The sequence below is a fragment of the Notechis scutatus genome, chromosome 3, assembly GCF_049901735.1.
Source record: "Notechis scutatus isolate UNSWTSFEM ecotype Mainland chromosome 3, rNotScu1.2, whole genome shotgun sequence".
Classification (NCBI taxonomy): domain Eukaryota; kingdom Metazoa; phylum Chordata; class Lepidosauria; order Squamata; family Elapidae; genus Notechis; species Notechis scutatus.
This window is the reverse complement of record NC_142011.1, coordinates 184,904,977-184,931,117: the sequence shown is the minus strand read 5'-3', so window position 1 is coordinate 184,931,117 and position 26,141 is coordinate 184,904,977. Positions and strand designations below refer to the sequence as shown.

The following is a 26,141-nucleotide window of genomic DNA, read 5'->3' as shown; positions in this document are numbered from 1 at the left end:
TATCTGCGTGAAGGGGAGGAGAGACAGCCGGAGGTCAAGCCCCGCTGAGCCGGGAGGCTCTGCGGAAGGGTAGCGCCGTTACCTCAGGGAGCTGGAAAACGGGAGCAGAAGCAACTCCAGAACTGCGCGGCCTGGTATCCCTGCCTCTTTTTTTATGTCCCGGCGGAGACATAAAAAGAATTTACAGCCTATTCGACTCCTTTTTTAATTATTATTTAGGCTTCTCGGTTTCTGCTGAGGCTGTCGGTTGTAATCGAAGGGACGTTTTGTCCCCTGCTCCTAGGCTACGATCCCGCAATGCTAAGCCTTCTCTTGTTTATTTACTTCGTCTTCTTCAGAAAAATAATATCCAGGCTTTTCTTCAAGAGGAAACCAAGATTACTGGCAACCATGAAATACCAAGTGATATGAGATCTATGATTCTTTTGGGGTGGGGTAGGAAGGGCAGGACTAAAGAAAAACCAGACATTAAACCAGAGATATTCGGCTGCTCTGGGGATATACCTCAGAGGAAGAAACATTTCTCAACTCAAAGCAAAGACAGTGCAGGGATCCCCTGGATCTTGAATGGAAAGGGGAGGCTGCCACCACAAAGGCCTTGCTTCTTGATCCTTATCTCCCTCCTCATATCTGAGGGACCTGGAAGAGGCTGCCAATTTGGTCAAAGAATCTAGGAAGAACATACTGAAGAAAGTGATCCTTGAGATGCCAACCTCCCAAATCTATTATGTTTATTGTAGTTGCCTATGTTCTATTGTTGGCAAGTACTTTGGCTATCTCAAAGGAAATATATTTATTTTAAGTGGTCAACCATTTTGGGGGGGAAAAAAGTAAAGCCATTTCTTCATTTTCTACTTTATTTATTCAGGTGCTTATAAGGTGTGACAGTTCAGTCTCAGCCTCTTGGTGTTTTATAGCAGCACTCTTAAGGAATTTCCCTTTGGAACATGTGTATAAACAACATAGCCTTCTTTCAACACAATAGCTATAATCTTGAGTTGTTTCTATTTTACATTACAATTAACATTAGTCTTAAATCCACGCAGGATTCTTTTTTCCGTTACTTTTTTCTTCCCTGCTTCCCAATCTGTTGATTAGCAAAATAGATTACTCACTTTTTCTGTCCTCATGTTATAACTGCAGAAGATAAGACCAATGTCACAGTCTACCCCCCTTGATCTCTGTGGTCACTGTTGTTGATATCATCTCCACTTCCATTAGGAAAATACTTTCCTCTATTTTGGGCAAGGCACTACTAGAAGAAAATATTACAGGAGGCACCACTGGCCTAATGGAGCCTCTCGGACTGGATAAGTGGTCATGCTTCTTGAAGTAGCATTTTCCAAGTGAGAACATGTTATAAGAGTGATGGAAATATCTACAGATTTCCTCTTTTCTCCTTTATTTTGCTCCCTTTAACCCTAATACTGATTTAGTTCTTACATGCTAGTTCTGGAGTGCAGTTACAGATTTTTTCTAATTTTTTGGGCCAAGAAGGATACTTCACTGAATTGGACAGAAGATTCCTGTCTGTAAAAACTAGGCATCTAGATTCTAGAACATAAGAAATATATTAACTGTGTAATTCCAAATATTTTCCTTGTCAATTATGAAACTATTACAAGATTGCTTCTTGTCTCTCAATAGACATTTAAGCATTTCCACAAATGAGGATTATATTGATTTTTTCTGCTCCAACCATTCAGATTATTTTATTACATATATATTACATTGAAGATTTGTAACACTTGAGAGTTATAACTAATTTAGTTGTTAAAACTCAAGCATTGCTAGTCTTCAATGATCCTGGGTTAACTAAATAACTTTGTTTCATGGATTTTAATACAATAGATTTAGTACTAGTATCTACATTTCCTATTTGTAACCTTGAGTTACTAATATGTTAAATATGTTCCAGTTTTGAAATGGATATGTGGATTTTCACACGCATTCAGACATTAATAGGTATTAAACTAAGATTACATATGCTTGCATATAGTTCCTTGTCAGGAATGTTATAGTTCTGAACTTGATACCAATATTGTTTAGAAAATAGTCATCTCGGTATGGATATATATGTATGTATAGTTTTGTGGGTCATATTTGATAAATTGGATCACACTGGGATTACTTTGTACAAACAGCACTTCCCGTTTAGGAGCATCTTCAAAATACTATCTTGTCCTAAAAAGACAATAAATTAGAAAGCTTTAAAACATGACCCTTTATAATGTAATGGAATATAGGTTAGAAGTTCATAGAACTATTGTGTGAAGCATTTCTGGTTCACTGATTAAATGTTGGTGTGATTATTTTAATAAATATAAATTTTAAAAATGGTGATTTGTAAGTTAGATTGTCTCCTTGTGATCCTGTATTTTATCTTGGTTTTTTTTTTTATGAAAAACAGTTCTGCTAAAGTCTAACACTTTTTAGTGAATAAATGTTAGTAATATAAATGATAATGTATTTCCTGTCTTTTCTTAACATTTTGTGTAGGTAGAGCTGTGGCTGCAACAAACAAGCTTTTTGTATTGAAGCCAACTGGTTCATAATTACTATATTCTACAATAATTACTAATACAATTTATCAGTAAGAAAGAAGAAAATAGTAGCAACTGCATTCATTAAATAAAAGAGAAATGGAATTTATAATATTTATAAAAATATATAAAAAATATTAAGATTAAGGAAACTTTAAAATGGCATGCTTAATCAAGCCAGTTAATCAGAGGTAGAATTTTGTGTGAACTCATGAACTTACTAACCCAGTCAATGAACCAGAAGTGTTGTTACTTCCATCTTATGACCTCATTTTTTTCTCTAGGATTTTTTCTGAGTAACTGCATCTTTGAGTTTGAAGCTCATGTCATCGGTCACAGTATTAAGTTCACTATGTCTTTTGTTAGCCTCTTTTTTTCTAAACATCAGGGTATCCTCCATTTTAATGTTTTCATTTGTACCTTCACTTTCTTTTTTTTAAAATACATTTTATTGATTTTACAATTAAAAGAGACCAACAACACATACATAAATTTAAGAGAGAAAAAGAAAAGAAGAAAATACAAAGAAAAAGATAGAAAACAATTAAAAACATTTTCATCTTCAACAGTTTGAGACCTCCTTTTTATCCTTATTTTATGCCATATACACACTTAATCCTTACATATATCTGTATATCACTACTACGATTCACCTTCACTTTCAAGTATGTATTCAACGTCACAAGATTTGAACCACCTTTATTCATATTTATTATATCATAAACAATGTCTCTATTTTTCTTACTTTTCCTTTGTTTAACACTCTATCATTTATCCTTCTTTAAATTCCAAGTTACATATGCCTTGACTGTCATCACATGATAGACCTTCACTTGTATGTATTTAATAAAATTATTTTTAAGAAGTGGGTACAAGTCTTGGCTGAATCAATCAGGTTCCCATGTTCCAGAACAGGCTAAATGTTGGTTTTTGTTTGAGGAAAGTTGAGGTAGTAGTATATTAATCAGCTAGGAAATAATGTTTTCTTTACTTCATAGAGTAAATACATATAGGAAATAAATGGAATTAGTCCATACATACAACCCACAGCTATTTAAAGGAAGGATAGAATTATACAATGAAGTAATTCAGAGTAAGACTTCCCAACTTTTAATAGCCTGCCAAATATACAAATACGCATCCAAGGAAAACAACAGTTGAAATGAGAAGGCTGGGTTGGAAATAATGCCAAGAATAATCCACAGTAATGTAGATATGAACTTGTTTAATACAAGGGATAAAAAGAAAGCCGTTAATTTGTTACAATACTAGGTTATAGAACATCAAAAGAATATTATGAGAGAACTAGATAATATGCCTTCTTAAGTTGAACTGGAATATCAAATTCTAGTATGTGGCAACAGCGATAGGTTTTACACTGTTCTCAATATATCTGTGCAGGCCAAGTTAGATACTTTATTTTTAAAAGGAGGATTTATCATAAACATCCGAACTGACAATATCTTTACAGTATTAGGTCCACATTTATGACTGTACTGCAAACTATGCAAGATAATTACAAAATAGTAGCTTTCAAAAAATGCAATGCATACAGTGCATTATTGTGTTTAAAACATAACCATGAAGCATACTTTCCTACATAGCATTATTAAATACAGAACAGAGTTTAGAAAGGTTTTTCTTTTCCCCAATCTATTGCACTATAATTGCAGGTTTCAATTACTGCGAGGTTTTTAAAGATTCTTAACTGTCTGTGAATGTACCATACGTGACCATTGGCTATAGCTAATGCTCTGCCTGCAAATTCTTTCCTCTCTCAGTTTGAGAAAAAAACAAACAGTTGGCTTTTAAACCAAACTAATTTGTTCCCTAGCTTTGCTTTCAGGAGCAGCCTAAATTGTGACTAGATTGGGGGGAAAAGACCCCCCCCCCTCACTCAAGGTAGTATTCAATACAGGCCGCCATCTTAACTTTTTTCACACCTCCCTCCTCTGAACAACTTGGTTGCCATTCCTGAAATCAATATTCATTGCAATGGAAATGGAAAAGGGAAAGAAATAATGAAAGAAATAAAAAATTGGTAAAGGGGCATAATCTACATACCGGTAAACATAAGAATTGACTTTACATTTGTATGCCATCTAGGAGCCAATTTAATGTATGGGACAATTTTATCTCATTTACATTAACAATCCCACTCTGAGATTAGCTGCAAATCACCCTCTCTCAGATCACTCACTCATTGGCTGAGAGTTGAGTAGATCTTAAACTCAAATATTTCTGATCTGATACTTGAACCAATAATGGCATTTATTGAAAAAAATGTTGTAAGTCATACAAAGTTATGAGGAAATAATCCTTTTATTAGAGATCGTTTTACCACAAGTTTTGAATGAAAAGTATGTATAGCTGTTTTTCATACAGATGAATAAAAATTTCACAAATTAAAAACAGTAAACCAACATGAACCCTTAGCATAATAATCCAGACCAGGTAAACTGAAACTAATAGAAATTCAGATTGATTGTAAGGACTAATCCAATGTAAAAGCAACTTGCATAACAAGATAAAAACTTATGTGGGAATTCCTTGTCAGTGCATTGATTTAGCAAGGAGGACTGACTTCATTGCCTAAGCAGCAAATCAGTACATAGTAAGAACTGCACTAGAGGTAGGGGTGTCTATCTGTTTTTCCCTTTACATCAGGGGTGTCAAACTTGTGGCCTGTGGACCAGATGCATCATGTGCTGATCATGCCCATCCTCAGTTTAGCAAAGGGGCAAAAGTTGTGATAAGTCCCGTGATGACAATGTGTCATCGCAAGTTTGACACCCTTGCTTTACATCATTCCAGGAGGAAAAAACCGATTTGTTTCCAATTCCAGTTCCACTTCACTACTTTCATTACCCTCAATCTTGTTTTTCAGTTCTACAAACATTTCAAAAACTTTAGGGGGGAAATGGGAGTTTATGTGAATGTAACCAGGACTGAACCCTTGATTCATTGCACTTAAGACATGTGTTCTGTCAATAGGCTAATAATCTTCAACAGCTGGGCTGAGACTCATATGTAATCTGCTTTAAACATTGGCCAAATAGAGAAGTGTGGAACAAATGTCCCTAGTTTCTTCATAATCTTTTTTTTTTTTAGTTTATGCATTGCGGTAACCCACATATAACTTTCTTAATGTTGTCATCTGCACAAACCCAGCCAGCTGTGGTTCATTTAAGCAAGCTATGGCTTCATGTAATGCATGATTCATTTAAAAAGTGAGAGGGATTCCATTTTTAAAGGAATAAAAAATGAACAATTTTAATTGATTTATACAGGTGAAACTCAAAAAATTAGAATATCATGCAAAAGTTCATTTATTTCAGTAATGCAACTTAAAAGGTGAAACTAATATATGAGATAGACTCATTACATGCAAAGCAAGATAGTTCAAGCCGTGATTTGTCATAATTGTAATGATTATGGCTTACAGCTCATAAACCCCAAATCCACAATCTCAGAAAATTAGAATATTACATGCAATCAATAAAACAAGGATTGTACATAGAACAATATCGGAGCTCTGATAAGCATGCATATGTACTCAGTAGTTGGTATGGGCCCCTTTTGCAGCAATTACTGCCTCAATGCGGCATGGCATGGAAGCTATCAGCCTGTGGCACTGCTGAGGTGTTATGGAAGACCAGGATGTTTCCATAGTGGCCTTCAGCTCTTCTGCATTGTTTGGTCTCATGTCTCTCATCTTTCTCTTGGCAATGCCCTATAGATTCTCTATGGGGTTCAGGTCAGGCGAGTTTGCTGGCCAATCAAGCACAGTAAACCCACGGTCATTGAACCAGGTTTTGGTGTTTTTGGCAGTGTGGGCAGGTGCCAAGTCCTGCTGGAAAATGAAGTCAGCATCCCCATAAAGCTTGTCTGCGGAAGGAAGCATGAAGTGCTCCAAAATCTCCTGGTAGACAGCTGTGTTGACCCTGGACTTAATGAAGCACAGTGGACCAACACCAGCAGATGACATGGCTCCCCAAATCAACACAGACTGTGGAAACTTCACACTGGACTTCAAGCATCTTGCAGTGTGTGCCTCTCCATTCTTCCTCCAGACTCTGGGTCCTTGGTTTCCAAATGAGATGCAAAAGTTGCTCTCATCAGAAAAGAGGACTTTGGACCACTGAGCAACAGACCAGTTTTGTTTTTCTTTAGCCCAGGTAAGACGCTTCTGACGTTGTTTGTTGTTCAGGAGCGGCTTGACAAGAGGAAGACGACATTTGAAGCCCATGTCCAGGATCTGTCTGTGTGTGGTGGCTCTTGATGGACTGACTCCAGCCTCAGTCCACTCCTTGTGAAAGTCCTCAACACTTTTGAATTTTCCTGACAATCCTCTCCAGGCTGCGGTCATCCCTGCTGCTTGTGCACCTTTCTCTTCCACTTTTCGCTTCCACATAACTTTCTATTAATGTGCTTTGATACAGCACTTTGGGAATATCCAACTTCTTTTGCAATTACCTTATGAGGCTTTCCCTCTTTATGGAGGGTGTCAATGATGGTTTTCTGCACAACTGTCAGGTCAGCAGTCTTTCCCATGATTGTGATCCCTACTGAACCTGACTGAGAGACCATTTAAAGGCTCAGGAACCCTTTGCAGGTGTTATGCCTTAATTAGCTGATTAGAGTGGGACACTATGAGCCTAGAATATTGAACCTTTCCACAATATTCTAATTTTCTGAGATTGTGGATTTGGGGTTTTCATGAGCTGTAAGCCATAATCATCTCAATTATGACACATCACGGCTTGAACTATCTTGCTTTGCATGTAATGAGTCTATCTCATCTATTAGGTTCACCTTTTAAGTTGCATTACTGAAACAAATGAACTTTTGCACGATATTCTAATTTTTCGAGTTTCACCTGTAGGTTTGTTATTATTTGCCAGCTTAACCCAAGTAAACCTATACTGGTATGTTTAAGAAACATAGGCTTAAAATCAATAGGATTCAAGACAGTCATTGCTTATGTCTAACTGATTTAATGGGTCCCAGATAAGAACCACAAATGTTATTTACTTATTTTTTTAGTCAATTTGTATGCTGACTCAGTCATGAAGGCAACTGTAGCCAGCTTATTTGTAAGAATTATAAACTAGACATGGAAACAATGGCCTATCTTCTCGGGTTGTTGTAAGGTTATAGAACAATGACTGTAATACATATTGAAAGCATTATCAATAATAATAATAATAATAATAATAATAATAATAATAATAATAATAATAATAATTTGCCATACCCAGATATCATAGACACTGGAGTTATCCAAATAGGAGTGTTAGATTTCCATATGAAAGCATACAACAGAACACACACAGAATGATGTGACCAACATTAATACAGGAACCTCAAAATGGGATATTGAATTTCCCAAAATACCACAGAAATGTTGACTGTTCAATTAGTTTTATTTGCACAAAGTGAGAGAGTCGCAGTAGATACAAGCATTACCCTTGAGTCAATTGTGGTGTGTGTGTTAAAAATTGTTTAAAAATCCATGAAATCAATGACATTCAAAAATGGTTTATTCCCAGCATTCGTAATTGCCGAGTGGGATTACTTAAGTAGCAATTGCTTAAGTAGACAAAACACTGTTGCCAGAATTGGGATAGCAGGAAAATTAACAGTCTGACCTCATGATTAAGAAATCTAAAGCATTATACTGTATTGGGGAGTGGTTTAATTTGGGAGTAGATTAAAAGTCTTGATCTGTAGTCCCCAGCCTGATACTCTCTCATTGTTTTAAATTGCCCCATTTTCATATATTTCAGCCAGTACAATGGTTGGCTAGTCCAGCTAGGGATAATGGTAACTGTGGTTCAATTTTTATGGAAACATCAGGCTGATGAAACATTCTGAACTAGGATGACTGTAATGTTCCATTTTTTGTGTGGTGGGGTGCTTAGGGTAAGAAAAGGAAAATAGCAATAACACTTAGACTTATATACTGCTTTACACTGCTTTAAAGCCAGTATGTTTCCCCCAACAATCTGGGTCCTCATTTTACCCACCTCAGAAGGATGGAAGGCTGAGTCAACCTTGAGCCTGGTGCAATTTGAACTGCCAAATTGCAGACAACCAGCAGTCAGTAGAAGTAGCCTGCAGTACTGCATTCTAACCACTACGCCACAGTGGCTCATAAATCCCTATTTATCTTATCCTTATGTATTCTACAGTCTGAAATTCCTTTGAAATTTGGCTATTTTTCCAGCCAATAGCAACAGTGTGATGTTAGGGGGAAGTTCATGCGATCTATAGTTTGCCTGCATCTGGATCCATGGAAAGGTAAATCTAAATCCAGTTGAGAGTCATAAATTGAGACACAATTCTTAAAACTGATTTGAAAATTCTGCCCTTTAAACCAGCAAAACTTTCACATAAGATACAGCAAGAATAAAAGTAATTACTACATGAAGAAAAAAAAATCCTACAATGCGATTATAATATACTTTGTTAAACTAAGCCAGTTCAGTAATGTTTTAGGCAAAACAAGAAAACACAAAACACATTTTGAAAATAATCTATAAATAAATCTAGGATCTTGCATGTCCATCTTGAAAGTGAAAGGATATAGTGTTTGGATGATCTGAAAAACAGTATAGTTGGTTTTTTAAGTAAACATCACACTTATGCAGCTACATAAGGAGGAGGAGGGGCATCTTTCCCTGGGTCATTTGCAGAGTTATCATATGATGGCAACAGCACCTGGGGAAAAGAAAGAAAGATGGCTTTGAAAAATGTAGGATTAAAACAGGGATGTCCAACCTTGCAACTTTAAGACTTGTGAATTTCAACTCCCAGAATTCCTAGCCAGCCACAGTCTTTGTCCTACAACCATTCAAAGTTACAACGGCACTGAAAAAAGTGGCCCAAAGGTCCTTTTTCTTGAATAAGGTTTCTGAAGGTTTTCAAAGAAAAACTAGAAAGACCTGAAAAAGCACCTTTGGTACAACCATGACCTGGATGACTGAGAATCTCCATAGACACTGAATAAAGCAACTTACAACCAGTCCTCACACTTATGACCACTGCAGCATCCCTATGGTCATGTGCTCAGAATTTGAGTGCATGGCAACTGGCATGTATTTATCATGGTTGCAGCCTCCTGGGACATGTGATCACCATTTGCAACCTTCCCAAATGGCTTCTGACAAGCAAAATCAGTGAAGATAGCTGTTGTTTGGTTTAGCAACTGCAGTGATTAATTTAACAACTGTGGCCAACAACAAGGTTGCAAAATGAGGCACTTAATATCTGTCTTGTTTAGCAATAGAAATTCTGTTCTCAATTGTGGTTGTAAGGACTGCATGTACTGGGTTTAAAAAAAAATCAGTTTTTACAAGGAGAAGATTTCTTTTAGCAGGAAAAATAATAGATCCATAATGAGTTTTTTAAAAAAGAACCAAAAAAACCATTTTAGTCAGTATACCCACAGACCATTTTCCTACAACTCTTCCCACTTCAGAATATTTTCAACTATTGTTTACCAATTATTATTTTTTTAAAGTTCCTATAACAGAGCTCACACTTTCAGTCAATTTTGAAAGAAATGGGGCAAAGAGGTATTTTCAGCATCGTCATTAGCAGTTGTGGTTTTAGTTGATACATGTACAACTTTGGAGCCATGGAACCGAAAACTGATTTGCAGCATAATTCATTATACGACTCAGTGATGCAATTCCAAAATGGAAATGGATCAAGAACAAGCCATTTCAAATTGAATTACAGCAAACAGCAATCCCTACAGACAGTGTCCATATGTTTTGACCAATAAATTTGGCTCAAATAAAACTCCACTCATTGGTTGTGGATTTCTTTCTCCTTTCCTTTTGTTATATCACTGTTGTGTTAACAAAAAACATTCTTTTTATACCAGCACATTTGTAACAAGCACTTAGGAGCAGCAGGAAACAGAATTATTTCTCAGTTAAACATTGTCACAATGCAAACATGGAAAGGCAAAGTATTGAACTGACTGCCAAGTTAATTTCAGCCTTTCCAGTGCTAATGATAATGTTGTCTGAGATAGCAAATGTGCACATTAAAGATAGCACGGTATATCATCAGTATGCTGATGATATTCAATTATATATCTCCACCTCCAATGAATTAAACAATGCTGTTCATTTCCCGTCTCTGTGTCTGGAGACTGTGTGGGTCTGGATGGGGGACAGAGGCTTTGACTAAGCCCTGGCAAGATTGAATGGCTTTGGGTTTTAGGACCTTCTGGACCTGGGACTTTGCCATTTTTGGTGCTGGATGAAATTGCAGCTGGTATACAATCTTGTGGTCCTTCTGTACTCATGACACCTGTTCAAGAATCACATGACAGTCATGGATAGGAGTACTTTTGCACACCTTTGTGTTCAGTGCCAGTTGCACCCTTTCCTGGATCATGAGGTTCTACTCATAGTTACTCATGCCCTGGTTACCTGTAGAATGGACTATTGTAATGCATTCTCCAGGGGGCTGACCTTGCAGAGAGACTGGAAGCTTCAGTTGGTGCAAAATGTGATGGCATGAGCAGTTGCTGTGCCCCTAGAACAGCACATGCCCTCTGAACTGTATTTGCTTCCAGATTCAATCCAGGATATTAGTTTTGATCCATAAAACCCTATATGGCATGAGACTAGGTTATTTGAGGGACCCCCTGTCCTGGGTTACATCTACTCATCCCATTAGGTCCAGCAGGAGAAATATATTACAGGTCCCATCTGCCACACTCTTCCCTTTGATGGAACAGATTTAACATATTAACAGAGTTGGAAGGGACCTTGTTGGTCATCTTAGTCCAACCCCACACCTAAGCAAGACCCTACACCATTTCTGACAGATGGAAGTCCAGTCTCTTCTTGAAAACTTCCAGTGGTGAAGCTCCCATAACTTCTGAAGGCAAGTTGTTCCATTGGTTGATTGCTCTCACTGTCAGAAAATTTCTCCTTATTTCCTCTCCTTGTTCAGTTTCCATCCATCATTCCTTGTTTGGCCTTCAGGTCCCTCTCTGTGGCAGCCCCTCAAATATTGGAAGACGGCTATCAAGTCTCCCCTGGTCCTTCTCTTTACTAGACTAGTCATGCTCAGTTCCTACAACCCAGTTCATTGTATGCTTTAGCCTCCAGTCCCCTAATCAGGGGTCGGATTCTACCGGTTCGGCCCAGTTCAGGCAAACTGGTAGCTCCGAAGATCAGCTGGGAGGAACCAATTCGCTCTGACGATTAGCATGTGCTCACCGAACCGGTTGTTACACCGTTGAATCCCACTTCTGCCCCTAATCATCTTGGTTGCTCTTCTCTGCAATCTTTCTAGAGTCTCAATATATATTTTTATAGTGTGGTGACCAAAACTGGATGCAGTATTCTAGGTGTGGTCTTACTAAGGCTTTATAGAGTGGTATTATTGGAACCCAGGAGATGAATCTTTTCTGCTGTGATTCCTATTGCCTGGAACATCATTCTCCCTGAAGTGAAATTAGTTCCAATTCTATTAGCCTTCCAAAAATCCATTAAGATTTGGAGGAATGCAACCCTCCTATTCCTCCTTGATCTCTCAACAGCTTTTAAAACCCTCAACCGTGTTAGCTTCCTGGGCCACTTCTGAGCAATTGGAGTGGTGGGCATTCAGGGTTGGTGGTGAAAAAAGATCTGCCCAGAGACTTCTACACTGTGGCATGCCTTAGAGATCTTTCCTCTCTCCACTCCTTTCGAACAGCTATCTAAAACCACCTTTTTCATCAGCTGCATCCTGTTGGCAGAGATTTGGTCAGTTTGTCCATCTTGGGCTTCAGCAAAATTGTGAAGACCTATCTGTTCTGTCCTATGCAGTAGCAACAGCAATTAGATTTATATACCGCTTTACAATGCTTTACAGCCCTAAGTGTAAAGTGTTTACAGAGTCAGCATATTGCCCCCAACAATCTGGGTCCTCATTTTACCGATTTGGAAGGATGGAAGGCTGAGTCAACCTTGAGCCTGGTGAGATTTGAACTGCCAAACTGCAGACAGCTGGCAGTAGCCTGCAGCACTGCATTCCAACCACTGTGCCACCGTGGCTCATAGAATATACTCTGGATTGATGGCTCAAAGAAGCAACTGCAGCTCTTCACTGAATGTATCTCTTTTGTAACTTTACAATGCACTCAAACTATCTGAATCTTCATGTGATGGCCAGACCTGAACACAATGGTCCCTACCACAATAGCTATAGCACTTAGACTTATATACCGCTTTACAGTGCTTTACAGCCCTCTCTAAGTGGTTTACAGAGTCACCCTATTGCCCCCAACAATCTGGGCCCTCATTTTACTGACCTCGGAAGGATGGAAGGCTGAGTCAACCTTGAGCCTGGTGAAATCTGAACTGCCAAATTGCAGGCAGTCGGCAGTCAGCAGAAATAGCCTGCAGTATTGCATTCTAACCACTGTGCCACCGCGGCTCATAGAATATACTCTGGATTGTACCTGAAAGCAGCAGAATGGTGTGTTCTAATTGAATGTGTTCTTTATCTTTTGTTTTGCTCTTTTTATATTTATATATATTTGAGGGTTTGGGATAATCATTTTATATGTTGACATTGTGAGCCACCACAGAATCTGGGAATAGGCACCATACAAGTAAAGTAAATGAATTAGCAAACAACCATAATTGTATATTTCACACAACTCAGAACATAGTTTCAAGAGTCTGCCTGAAACACACATACTAAGAAGCAGCTGGAATTATTTCTTAATAAAATATCATCTGTCAAACAGTGGAGCTCAGTTTGTCTCTCTAACTGAGCAGGAAGCAAACCAAATGTTTGTCTATGAGCATTGCCATTAGAAACCACTCTGGAGCAATTACAAATGGAAATGGACTGCCCAGAGATAATTTATGGATTTGAAATTCTTTGTGTTGCCAAAACATTCCTCAGAAGACATTTATTGTGTGAGAGAATATACAGCTGCCCATATATGTGACAGTTCTAACTTTTAGAAAATAAAAGAGCTCTTTCTAGACAAAAAGCATATACTTATCAGGGGAAGTGATATGAAATATACGGTCTACTGTGGCAGGATCATCTTGGAGTCATTAAAAGACACCTCCAAGAAATGGACTTTCTGGGTCTAATTCAGAGCAAACGTTAACGGGAAAAGTTTATGTTCGCCTCATATCAGGGTGTGGATAGTTATGGGAATTAAAGCAAAAGGATTTAATTGCATTATTGCACATTAATGATACACTTTTTGTTCAAGAATTCCCAGGCTGAGGGACTAAATCTTTTGGGAGAAGAAGGTGAACAGGCTGTTGGTGTTCCTGGTCCTTACAGGAACTAGGACCTATTGACAGAAGTCCAGTTCAGATCCATAAGCAGGGGTGGGATTCAAATCTTTTAACAACCGATTCTGTGGTGCGGCTAGGTGGGCATGATCATGTGACTGCGTGAGCGTGGCTTTTGCTTTTTCCTTTTTTTTTGCAGCAACCCCCCTATTTTGGGGCCTCCTTGGCCTCAGGGAAGCCTCCTGGGCAAAGCGGTAAGACAGCGAGGGAGATCCCAGCATAGCTGATCATTGGAACAGCTGATTGTTGGGAGTGGGGGGGAAAGAAATACCTTAAGGAGTGACTGGGCAGGGGAGAATTCAGTCAGTGATGTCGGCCCTGTGCGATAAGGACTAACTGGGTGGGGAGGGGAGGGGTGGGCAGAGAGGGCTGGGGCCAGCCAGGAACGCAATTTGCCGGTTCTCCGAACTGCGCATAACAACATCATAACAACCGGTTCTATGGAACCGGTCCGAACTGGTAGAATCCCACCCCTTTCCATAAGCTAATATCCCCAAACTAAGAGCCAATGTTTCTAGAGAATGCAAGGTTCAGTCTGCCCAATGTAAGATTTTTTAAAGACCCATTTACAAGAATATCTATCTCAGCATCAAAGTTGGAACAATTTAAGATGTAACATTTTAGTTTGATGTTCTGTTAAATGTTGGCTTGTTCTAATTCTAATATTTAATAAAATAAAATTATAAAAGGCATGCAACAAGTAATTAACTAGGAAATGCTAAATAACAGTATGCAGAAAAGAGAATCTTGTACGGGAAGCAGCAGCACAAGGATGGTCAACAAAAGGCCAAGCTTGGGCACATCTTGGCAGGTGAGAATATATATTTATTCCTGAACAATGCAACTGTAAATATAAGATCACTGAAAGAACCCTGTTAGATCTGGATTCATACACCAATCTAAGCCTTAGTATACATTTGCTTTTTATTTAATGTACCGTGATCCATTGTGGTTTATAAACTAAGATCCATGGTTAAGCAGAGTATTGGAACCACACTAATTTGGAACTATTTACCAAACCATGGTTAAAATCAAGTCTTACAGACATAAACTTGAAGATCTTTTAATCAGTGTTTTGTTACTACTAATGGCCAACCAGGTATCTCTGGGAAGATCAACAGGAAGATAAAAGTATTTGCTAGTCATGTCCTGAAACGCACATTATCCAAAACCACAGACAGTTTCTCCAAAAATGAATTTAGCTGATTTTTCCTTGGTGAAACCAGAGCATAGAAAAAGTGATATCTGACATGGGCAATTTGTCTTCTCAGCATAATAGGACCCATCATTGCCTGATAAATACACAGGAAAGCAACAGCTATGCTGGTCAAAGTTGCCTCATTGAAGATGCCCATCCCTTTGGATTTTGTACCATCCAAAACAGGTTGGATGAGGTTCCTAAATCCAGGAACCTCTCACAGCTCCAGTCAACCCCGACAAACTTACCGCTGTGTCGTTAGTGGTAATGTAGACCAGGACATCAGAGTTGTTTCTGTTATTAATGTAGCGATAACAGTTCCATACACAACTGATCAAGTAAGCCTGGAAGGAAAGAGGATGGAGAAAAAGGAGAAGACAAGATGTGTTGAACTGTGAACGGAACTGCTTCAACACTGTGCAGCTTTCCTAAACTCTGGTACATTCAGCTATGACTGTGCTGGCTGAAGACCTCAGGGAAGGTTCTCAAATTGGAAAAGCTGAATCATATGTTAGATGTTGCTTAAGAGATCCCTGATTTTCCTTTCTGGTTTGTTTCCAGAAGCTAACTGTGCAGAACATTAGTGAGTGTGGATGAATCCCAAAGTTCCTCTCCTTTCAGTGGAATAGTTTTTGTATTTATTTAGAATAGACAAATTTATGAAAAAAAGATATTTGAAATGACAAATTAAAAATAGGGATAGGCTAAGCCTCGAACGTTGGGAGATAAAATAGCAAAAGAACTGTTTAATCATTGTAGACAAGTGCCTTTACTCACAGTAAAAAAAACTGTAGTAACTTCTCTTTGAAAATTCATCTGGATATTATCTTTAATATTTCACATGCATATCAAGGCTTCAAATATTTCCTTGTCAGGATTAATCTCATCATAAATTTGCTTGCAAGGCTAGATTAATGAGATGTGGTGATATAAGCCAGAGCTAATGGAATATACAAACACTTTAAAAAGTTATAAAAATGTGCTTAGTCGTATCACTCAAAATCCCACATCTTTCTTTCTTTATCTTTGAAAGTCAGGGTCACAAGTGTTTATTATTTAAAAAAAAACACTAGCAGTTTGCCCACAACTGACACCTGGTAGAACCTTCTGTTAGCACATGTGTCTGAGAATATGATTAACTAAATTCAGCAAGCTGGCAAAAAAAAAGTGCCTTGGAGATTTGCACACAGAAATATTCTTTACTCAAATTCAGAAATGAAAATTCTTTCTGTCCACCTCCTTCCTGCAGATTTGTCCTTAAAAGACTTTCAGGCTGCTGAAAGATCTTCACATTGTCATGAACTGATTTTATAGTGCGTACTTTTCCTATCCAGGAATAGAGAAGTGAAATGGTCAGATTAACTTCTTGAGTTTCTACCTCTAAAGACGGCTGATATAATAATGGAATCCTCTTATAGAATTATGAAATCCTTGCTACAGTTCTCACTTCTGCTTTTTACTCACCCAGTAGCCTTAATGAGCTGTTCTCAAATCAGCCAGTGTCCCATACTGACTTTTTTGTAGTAGAGGAACACAATATTTTCGGGACTAAGAGCCACATTTGATTTTAAATATATTCCAGGAACCATATGCACCCCAAAATAGTATATGAAACCAGGACAAGTAAATTTAATTTGAGTTTTAAAATACTTCAGATTAACCTAAAGTACAATTAGCTAGTACAATTACAATTTCCAAGATCTCCTCTTCTGACACTTTAAAAATAATTCAATAATCATTTTTGGAGGTTTCAGGGTGCTATATTCAAAGCTCTTCTGCTGACTGTCAGCTGCCTGCAATTTGGCAATTCGAAATTCACCAGGCTTAAGATGGACTCAGCCTTCCATCCTTCTGAGGTGGGTAAAATGAGGACCCAAATTGTTGGGGGCAATAGGCTGACTCTGTAAACTGCTTAGAGAGGGCTGTAAAGCACTGTGAAATGGTATTTAAGTCTAAATGCTATTGCTAAGTGTTATCATTGCAAGTAGGCCTTGCATGTGAAACACCCAGAATATCCTATAGAAAAAGTAGGAATGTCTGAAATATCCTATATTAAAAGGATATTTAGCAGGTTTTGTTGTTGTTTTGAGAACAAACAGCATATGAAATTGAGAGTTGCTAAAGCTCATTGATTTTGCTGAACTTCAGCTACCATTTCAAAACATAAAAAAGATCTAAACAGCAGCAAAGACATGTGCAAACTGATTTAACTGTTTGCTGCCATCTAGCAGTTGTCCTTTCTTTTTCTTTTCTTTTTTTTTTACAGCTGAGACCTTTTGGGGATGCCTTTAAGTCAATCTTGTCTCCTGACAATTGCTTGGATAAGTCCCTGCAATTTTCTTGGCAAGATTTCAGAAGTGGTTTGCCATTGCTTCCTTCCTAGAGCTGAGAGAGGGTGGCTGGCGCAAGCTGATTTCATGCCCAAGGCAGGGTTACAATTCATAATCTCCCCGTTTCTAGCCTGGTACTTTTAGCGAGTATACATACTAACTGGCTCTCCAGTTGAGACCTGGAAGACCTAATCTGAACAATCCCATTTAACAATACTATTTGAGTAAGAAATTAAGACAATATCAAACCCTTAGAACTTTTAAAACATAACTCAATATGCTTTCCTTGTTCTTACATTCCATTCTAAATAACTGAAGATTCTATTAACAAAGCCCAGGAGTCAATTTAAAATGTTAGATGATTTATTTATAGCTCACTCCCTTTTCTACAACAGAAACTGTTTTCTATCTTTCTAACATTCTGCCTTTACAAATGTTAATAGTGGTATTACAGTAATCTCTTAAACATGATAAATATAGTATCAATTAGCATATACTAGATGAACGGAGCCATTCATTTTTGGTTTAAGCAAATGCAATCTGGTGGGTGTTTTTAAAAATGCTGGAAAAAAAAAAAAGTAAGGATGGCCAAACATAAAAGAACTCCATGTACAGGAAACCTGCACATCTTGCCAAAGGTTAATAAGTTCCAGCGATTAGTGTTACAAAAGCTTTAAAGGGCCTCTAACACAGCACAAAGCTTCAATAAATGCCTTAAATGATAATAAAATTTAAAAAATATCTTTAATATCAGAAAGTAAAGATTTTCCTTGTTCCATGAACCACAAAATATATAGGAGTCCATCTCATTTTCATTAAAAAGAAAGTATCGATCAAAACTTAATTCAAAATTACTTTTCAAGATACTGTATTGATGACCAAGAACTCAGCTGATGCCAGACAATTGAATAATACTATTTATTTATTCATTCATTCATTCATTCATTTATTTATTTGATTTGTCAATCACTTACAAGATAATAGGTATAAGTATAAACATAAGTAAGAATACAGGAAATAGGTACGAATAAATGGGGACAATAGGACAGGGACGGTAGGCACGATGGTGCACTTATGCACGCCCCTTACAGACTCTTGGGAATGGGGTGAGGTCAATACTGGATAGTTTGAGGTTAAAGGAGTCGGGGTTAGAGGATGTAACAACAGAATCAGGTAGTGCATTCCAGGCATTGACCTGAAGCAAATGAAATTTGGAACAAACAACTAAAAAAGGTAGGAAGTGATTTTAAGAGTAATTCTGATGAAAACAAGAGTTGAGATTTATAGCAATAGCATTTAGACTTAGATACCATGGCACAGTACTTTACAGTACCCTCTGAGCAGTTTACAATGTCTGCATATTACTCCCTACAATATGGGTCCTCATTATACCGACCTCAGAAGGATGGAAAATGAATCAACCTTATAGCCCCTAAATACCAAACAGCATATTGAAAAGAAACCTAAACCTTCTGCATCAGGAGAAATATATGCAGATACACAAGAAGTTTACATTCTTAATAACCTGCATCCAAGAAAAGAGAAATCACAATGGGCTATACAATTATTGTAGTAATAATTTTGTCATGAGAACCAAGGACAGAAAACAGAAACAAACTGGAGAAAAGGGATAAAAGTTTTCAAATATCTGCAAATTACAGTTGTACCTTGCCCACCGTCTGACAGATTCTAGAACAAAATGTAGAGGCACAAAATAGCTAATCAGTCTCCTGACAAACTCCTTACTACCCTTGTTTTCAAACAAAGCATTTTTATGCTCTCTTCCATTATTTTTATTTTATAATTCTGCTTATTAGACTTTTGTAAGGCTGCCATAGGCTGGCATTTTACTGTGCAGCATCTCAACTCCCAATTTTACCTTCATAATTAGAAGACTCTTTAGTAATTGAAAAATAAATGAGACAGGGAGATGAAAGGGCCCCATGGAAGATTCTGCGGGCATATTGGCATGCGTTGGCAGCAGAGTCCCTGTGCTTAATCCATACTCAACAAAGAGGACTGGTTTAAGTGGTGTTTCCCTTTTTCTCTTGTCCACTTCAATATATGGCGGGCAACCTAAATTTAGGCATCCTAAAGCCTCCAAGTTTCACTTGATAGTAAACTGGGTATCAGATAATTTTAATAAACAAACACACAAACAATAAGCCTTCTTCTAGTTCATATTGTTTCCAGTTCATATTGTTAGGGTGGGTAAAAATATGTTATGCTTACCTTGAAAGCCAATGTGATACTTAAACAAAGGAGAAGGATAACAATTAAGCAGATCGAATTCATTGACATAATCTCTTCCTTGTAGGGGAAATTTGCAGGCTGAAAATTAGAAAGAAATTGTTAGCAATCTTATCAAGCTTTCTGCTTTCTATTTTATAATTTTACAAGACAAACTTCGTTTAACATGGTTGTATCCTGTGAAATGGAGGGATATTTTACAACTTCAGAACCATCCCATCACAGCTTTTTTTATGTGTATGTGCGCCTACAAGTCAATTTTGACTCTTGGTGTTTGCCTGGACCAATCCCTGGAGTTTTCTTGGCAAGGTTTTTTGGAAGTGGGTTGCCACTGCCTTCTTCCGAGGAAGAAAGTAATTGGCTCAAAGTCACCCAGTAGGCTTCATGCCTAAGGCAAAACTAGAACTCATAGCCTGTCAGTTTCCAGCCTAATGCCTTAACCACTACACCAAACTATTTTCAAGTTGTTTCTCACTACTCATTAATTCCACAGACCTTGAAGTGGATTTTATTAAATGCTATTCCAAGGGACCCCCAATCTCCAACCTAATAAGGTAATCGTCAAGTTACAACCATAATATGGCTCAACTATAACATAATAAGTTATGATGGTTGTAAAATGGGCCAGTAAAATTATCAATGAGATTTTATGACCTTTTTTGCAATGGTTCGTTAAATGAATGCAGTAACCACTCAGATTATTAAATGAATGCCGTGGTCATTAAGCAAACCCATGGCTTGCTATGGGCCAGTTTTGCAGAAAACTGGGTGTAAATGCTGGTTTTCAGCAAAATCACAATCATGCATCCATAGGATGCTGCAGATGGTTTTAAACGCAACTTGGTTACCAAGCACATGAAATCAGAGGTGGTATTCAGCAGGTTATGACCAGTTCTAGAGAACCGGTAGCAGAAATTTTGAGTAGTTCAGAATACCACCTCTGACTGGCCCCGCCCCCATCTATTCTCTGCCTCCCGAGTCCCAGCTGATCTTCTTTTGTTGCCCTGCACAGGAGAACGGAGCTGGAAAGCAGGTTAGTGGGGTGGGGAAGGAATGGGGATTTTGCAGTATCCTTCCCCTGCCATGCCCACCAAGCCACGCCCACAGAACTGATAGTAAAATTTTTGGAATCCCACCACTGCATGAAATGTGGTCATATGACTTGGGGGGCGCGACCATTAGAACTTCAAATTTGGGTCACAAGTGTCCCCCCAGTAGATCTGTTGTAACTTTGAACAGTCACTAAGTAACAGGCCATAAGTCAAGGTCTACTTGTAATTTGTTAAAACAAGGAGAAAAGATTAGGAGACAAGTAGATTTAACAGTCAGCATACAAAGGAGGAAAATGAGTTTTCAGAACCATAAACTTAATTTGAAAACATCATTCAAACTTCTCAAATAAAAATATTGACACAAACTGGGAACAGTAATCTCCACAGTCCTATAAGGACCATGCAGTATTTACATAATTGTATGGGACAGAAGGCAAGAAAAGATGGTGCCTTTGGAATGGATACTTGTGTAGGACTTTGGGCATCTTGTATCCGTAACGTCCAATTTCCAGTAAAACTCCAGCAGAGTTTCTGGATGCGACAAAATTCTGTTCCATGTGTTGAATTAAGTATGAGTCATAGATTGGATTCACACATTGTATAAATTACTCTAAATTGTAATTTGTTTGGTTTTGACTTAATCTATTGCATAAATCCAGGCAGCTGTGATTTATTCACTAAGCTGTGGCTAGAATTCAGCAATTAGGATATTGGGCAGGAATTTACCTCTCCACCCAGTTAAGACCATGTTGCGATTGTCTTTCTCAAAACCTAAGTTGTCCCAAAGATTGTTTTGAGAGTAAAACAAAGAAGCAGAGAGAACCCTGTATCCTATTTCCAATTCCTTCGACAAGTTATGCAATGAAAGTGTAAAACTCATATATAATCTTCATCTTCATCACACAATTGGAAAAGGCTATTAAGGGCATTAAGTCCCACCACTTTCCCTATGAAGCAATCTAAGTTAAAGCATTTCTGACACATTCTTGAACATGCCTTCACTTTTTTGTGTCATTGGCCTTACTATCAAACTGCTATCATTGTTCCTGATATTCATTCCAAGTTTTAATTTTAAAACCCTTTTTTGCATCCTGTGTCTGATATAAGATTATCTATTATGAAGATGGTGCTCTTGTCTACAGGTTGTCCTAAACTTACAACTGTAACATTTAAAGTTATGAGCTACCCCAAAAAGGGAGCTTATGACCCAGATCTGAGGTTCCAATGGTTGAACACCCCCCCCCTGGTCATGTGACTGCACTTAGAGGTATTTAGCAACATGGCTGCATTTATCGCCATTTTCAGTGTTCTCCAGTCATTTGGTTTTGCTGAAAATTGGCGCTTCCATTTTTTGGCAAAACTGCAGCACTTAACAACTGTGGTGTTTGCATATACAATGGGCACATTTGCTTAACTGCCAGAAATAAGTCATAGAATTGGGTTGGTCACATGAACAAACCATTTTATAACCATTGCTATTATGACCATAATGGACAGTTTCCTTCACAGCCGTAACCAAAAGAACTACCTGTGTGACATCTTAGAAGCTACTAACCACCCCATCTGAATCTTCATGTGATGGCCAGACCTGGACACAAGGGTCTCTTCCTCAATAGCAATAGCACTTAGACTTATATACCACTTCATAGTGCTTTACAGCCCTCTCGAAGTGGTTTATAGAGTCAGCATATTGCCCCCAACAATCTGGGTCCTCATTTTACCCACCTCGGAAAGATGGGAGGCTGAGTCAACCTTGAGCCTGATGAGATTTGAATTGCCAAATTGCAAGTATCCAGTAGTTAGCAGAAGTAGCCTGCAGCACTGCATTCCAACCACTGCGCCACCACGTCTCAAAGAAGCAACTGCAACTCCTCATTGAATGTATCCGTCTTTGTAACTTTACAATGCAATCAACAGTGATCTTTTAAATTGGCATTTTAAATTACAGAATACTGGAGGGAGAAAAGGAGATCTTTTTTTCCATTTCCAAAGTTTGCAGCAATAAATTATTTGATGTTTTCTGCCAGATTCATTTACACACAAATATTTCTGCATGCCTTTCTCTTTTGCCAAGTGCTAGCAAGACATTCTCCTCATTTGGCATTTCACTGAAGTGCACCAACTGTTTAATCCCACCAGATGAAGTATAACAGATTGAAGATAAACATTGTACAAGCATGCGTTCACTTCTCTATTTAAAGAGAAACTACTCGAGTGCCAAACTAATCTTTTCATCACTCTTCACTTTGTTGGGAATACATGCCTATTTTTGCAGGATGGTAGTTTGGTCTCTCCTCTCATACAAAGCGTTGCCCAATTCAAACAATGTTCAGCATCTGTTGGACAAAAGTCACTCAAATTTGCTTGCCCTGGGATACAGGGTTTGCTGCAGGTACAAGGGAGATGGCTAGGGGCGCGGGGTGGTGATCTTGTCTAGTTATCTGGGAACGGTTTGAATCCGTTGAGCTGAGGAAGTGGACAGGTCATCACTGGAAGTTGTAAAGAAGAGATTGGACAACCATTTGCCTGAAATAGTATAGAATCTCCTGTTTGAGCCAGTTGTTGAACTAGAAAACATCCATGGTCCCTTCCAACCAGGGCTGGGATTCAGTTTCCCCCCACAACCGGTTCTGTGGGCGTGGCTTAGTTGTTGGGTGTGGCTTGGTGGTCATGTGACTGGGTGGGCGTTGCCAACTCGACATCCCTTATGTCAAGGGGCACTTCTCCTCGCCTGTCCTCCTGACAGTAGGGATGCTGCAATGGTCATAAGTGTGAAAAATGGTCGTAAGTCACTTTTTTCAGTGCCATTGTAACTTTGAATGGTCACTAAATGAATTGTTGTAAGTCAAGGATTACCTGTACAAAAATACAAAAAGCTTCTTTGCTTGTAAAAAGCTGCCCTAAATACCAATCATTAGATTAAAAATACCTGCAAACCAGAGTTACAAATCAGGCAGGGTGCCAGAGCACCTTGAGGAATGAAAGTAGTTAAAATGCAATGATAAATATCAAGCAGCCATTTCTTACTCATAAAGTGAAACCCTTTAGCAGAGAGGTCATTTAAGCTCTCTAGAAAAAGCACACCCAGGAAAAGCAACCCTTAGATCCATTTGCACCACTTAAAAATACCAGCTGGTCTCACTCACCTCACAAAATATCCTAAAGAAATCATCCAGACTTAAGGAAAGGTCACATGCCCCCCAGAAAGGCAGTAAAAAAAATCAGTGCCAAGCTTGCATCCTGCCTCTTGGAAGTACATTCCAAAAGGACAGTGCCAGATACCACTAAAGCAGTGAAGGAAGATCCCCTTCCTCAGATAGAAAAAGAAATCATGAGGCAGGAAAAAATTCAAACACAATACAAATAATTAAACCACAACAGTAGCTGTTGCTTGTTGAAACTGAATAGGGAAAATTATCCTATCAATAAACACAGGATTAAACTTCATCAAGCACAGAATTAACCTTCACCAAAAACCAGTTTTAGACCAAAACTCAGAAAGGGTATGTAAACTCACGTTTGAATGTCAATCTTTCTAGGCAGCCAAGAAGCCTTGCTGAATGTCACTCATCTGGGTTCCCTGTCACTTAAAGCCTTGCTTCATTATTCAATTATTTCTTCAAAGTGCTGATTGTCCAGGGAAGTATTTCCTCCCAACAGCAGTATAAAAACCTTAAAACAACCCTTCCCCTTTAAGAAAGCCAAACTTTAGAAACTCTGGAGACACTAAGTCTAGGCTGCCTGCCAAGAATGTTATAAGGGTGGGGAAAAAAAAGAAAAGGAGATTGCTTCTAACTACCTGTTCTCCAAACTGCTTAGAAAGTTAACAAGGGGTTCTATAGAACTGGATAGAACCGGCAGAATCCCACCCCTGCTTCCAACTCTATTATTCTGGAATAGTTTGCCTCCTGGAGTTATGGGGGCAAAAATAAACTAGATTACCATTTGACCGAGGCCTCCTACCTTGAGCAGGGGGTTGGACTGGAAGACTCAGAGGTTCCTTCCAGCCCTATGATTCTTTTTTTTTTTTTTTAAATTTTTATTGGTTTTTAAGACAAACAAAGACAAACAAAACATAAAAACATCAAGCCATCTTCCATATATATACATACAGTGTGTCGGTTGGTTTACAAATTGTTTTGTGCTTCCATTTCGTAGCAGCCCTATGATTCTTTGATCCCTGCATTTTGCACTGGGTGAAGCTTTCAAATACTTTTCCACAGCACCCCCCACATAGGGTACATTATAGCAGTCCAATCAGGAGGTGATTAGAGTATGAATGATTGTGAGCAGAGCCTTCCAATCTAAGACTGGGTGCAATTGACATGAAAGCTGTGCAAAAGGCCTCCTAGTCACAACTGCCACTTGCTCTTAGAGCAGGAGCCACAAGTCTAAAAGGACCTCCAAATTGCACCCTGGGTTTGTCAGATCTCACTCCCCCAATTGCCACAACTCTGCTCTACAAATTGAATCGGTTGCCCGTTTGCTTCTGACAGAAGGAAAAGACTGGAATCTGATTAGCCTACTGCTAAACTCTAAAAAGGGACGCGGCGGTTCAGTGGCTAAGATACTGAACTTGTCGATCAGAAAGGTCAGCAGTTCAGTGATTCGAATCCCTAGCGCAGGGGTGGGCAAACTTTTTGGCTCGGGGGCTGCATTGACTTTTAAAATTTGACAGACGGGCGGGTCAGCACAAGATTTTTTGGGAATCGCCCCCACCCTTCCCCCCTCTTCTCCTCCTTCCCCTCCCTCGAGGCCCCTGAGTCAGGAGTTGCTACCGCCGGCACGGCTCCAGTCCCGCGTTGCCTCGGGAAGGAAAGGCAAAAGGAAGAGCTGCGGTGGTGCTTTGCAATGGCAGCAGCGGCATCGGAGGCTCAGGCTCAGCGGCTCCTGGTTTTGCCTTTTCCTTCCCAAGGCAACACGGGACTGGAGCTGCGCGAGCTGCGCCGGCGGTAGCAACTCCTGACAGCCCCAGCCAGACACCTGAGCGGAGCCGGGTGGAACTGCCTGTTGCTGCTGCCGGAGCACCGCCGGGTCGCCTCCTCCAAGCAGCCTGCCCGCCCGCCGGGCTTCCCTCCGCCCGCGCAGCTCGGGCCAGGCGAGAGCGCCCGCGAGTTAAAAGGAAGCCGAAAGTTGCTGGGAAGTTGCTCGGGTTTCCGGGCTTCAGGCTTAAACTTTGCACAGGCAAAGTTTGCAGGCGGGAGCGTCTTCCGCCGAGGAGCAGGAAGGGTTCTGCCCGGCGGGCGGGCGGGCTGTTTGGAGGAGGTGACCCGGCGGTGCTCCGGGTTTCCCCTCGGCCGCGCGGCTCGGGGCTAGGCACGAGCACCCGCAAGGAAAAAGGAAGCCGCAAGTTGCTGGGAAGTTGCTCGGGTGCTGGGAGCAGGCTTTTAAAGTGCCGCCCGAGCAGGACCGCCAAGCCGGAAAACGGGGCACCA

The 26,141-nt window shown here is 39.2% G+C and overlaps 1 protein-coding gene across 1 annotated transcript in view; it reads right to left on the bottom strand.

Annotated features, from left to right (window-relative positions):
• Nucleotides 1–7,950: 7,950 nt before the first annotated feature.
• LAPTM4B (lysosomal protein transmembrane 4 beta) overlaps nt 7,951–26,141 on the bottom strand; it is a 47,682-nt gene continuing 29,491 nt past the window's right edge. The window contains exons 5-7 of the mRNA XM_026690583.2: nt 19,637–19,735; nt 15,323–15,418; nt 7,951–9,266 (exon numbers count right to left, since the gene is read on the bottom strand). Of these exons, the coding sequence (XP_026546368.1) occupies nt 9,189–9,266; nt 15,323–15,418; nt 19,637–19,735 (273 nt within the window). The 3' untranslated portion in view covers nt 7,951–9,188. The remainder of the gene's footprint in view (nt 9,267–15,322; nt 15,419–19,636; nt 19,736–26,141) is intronic.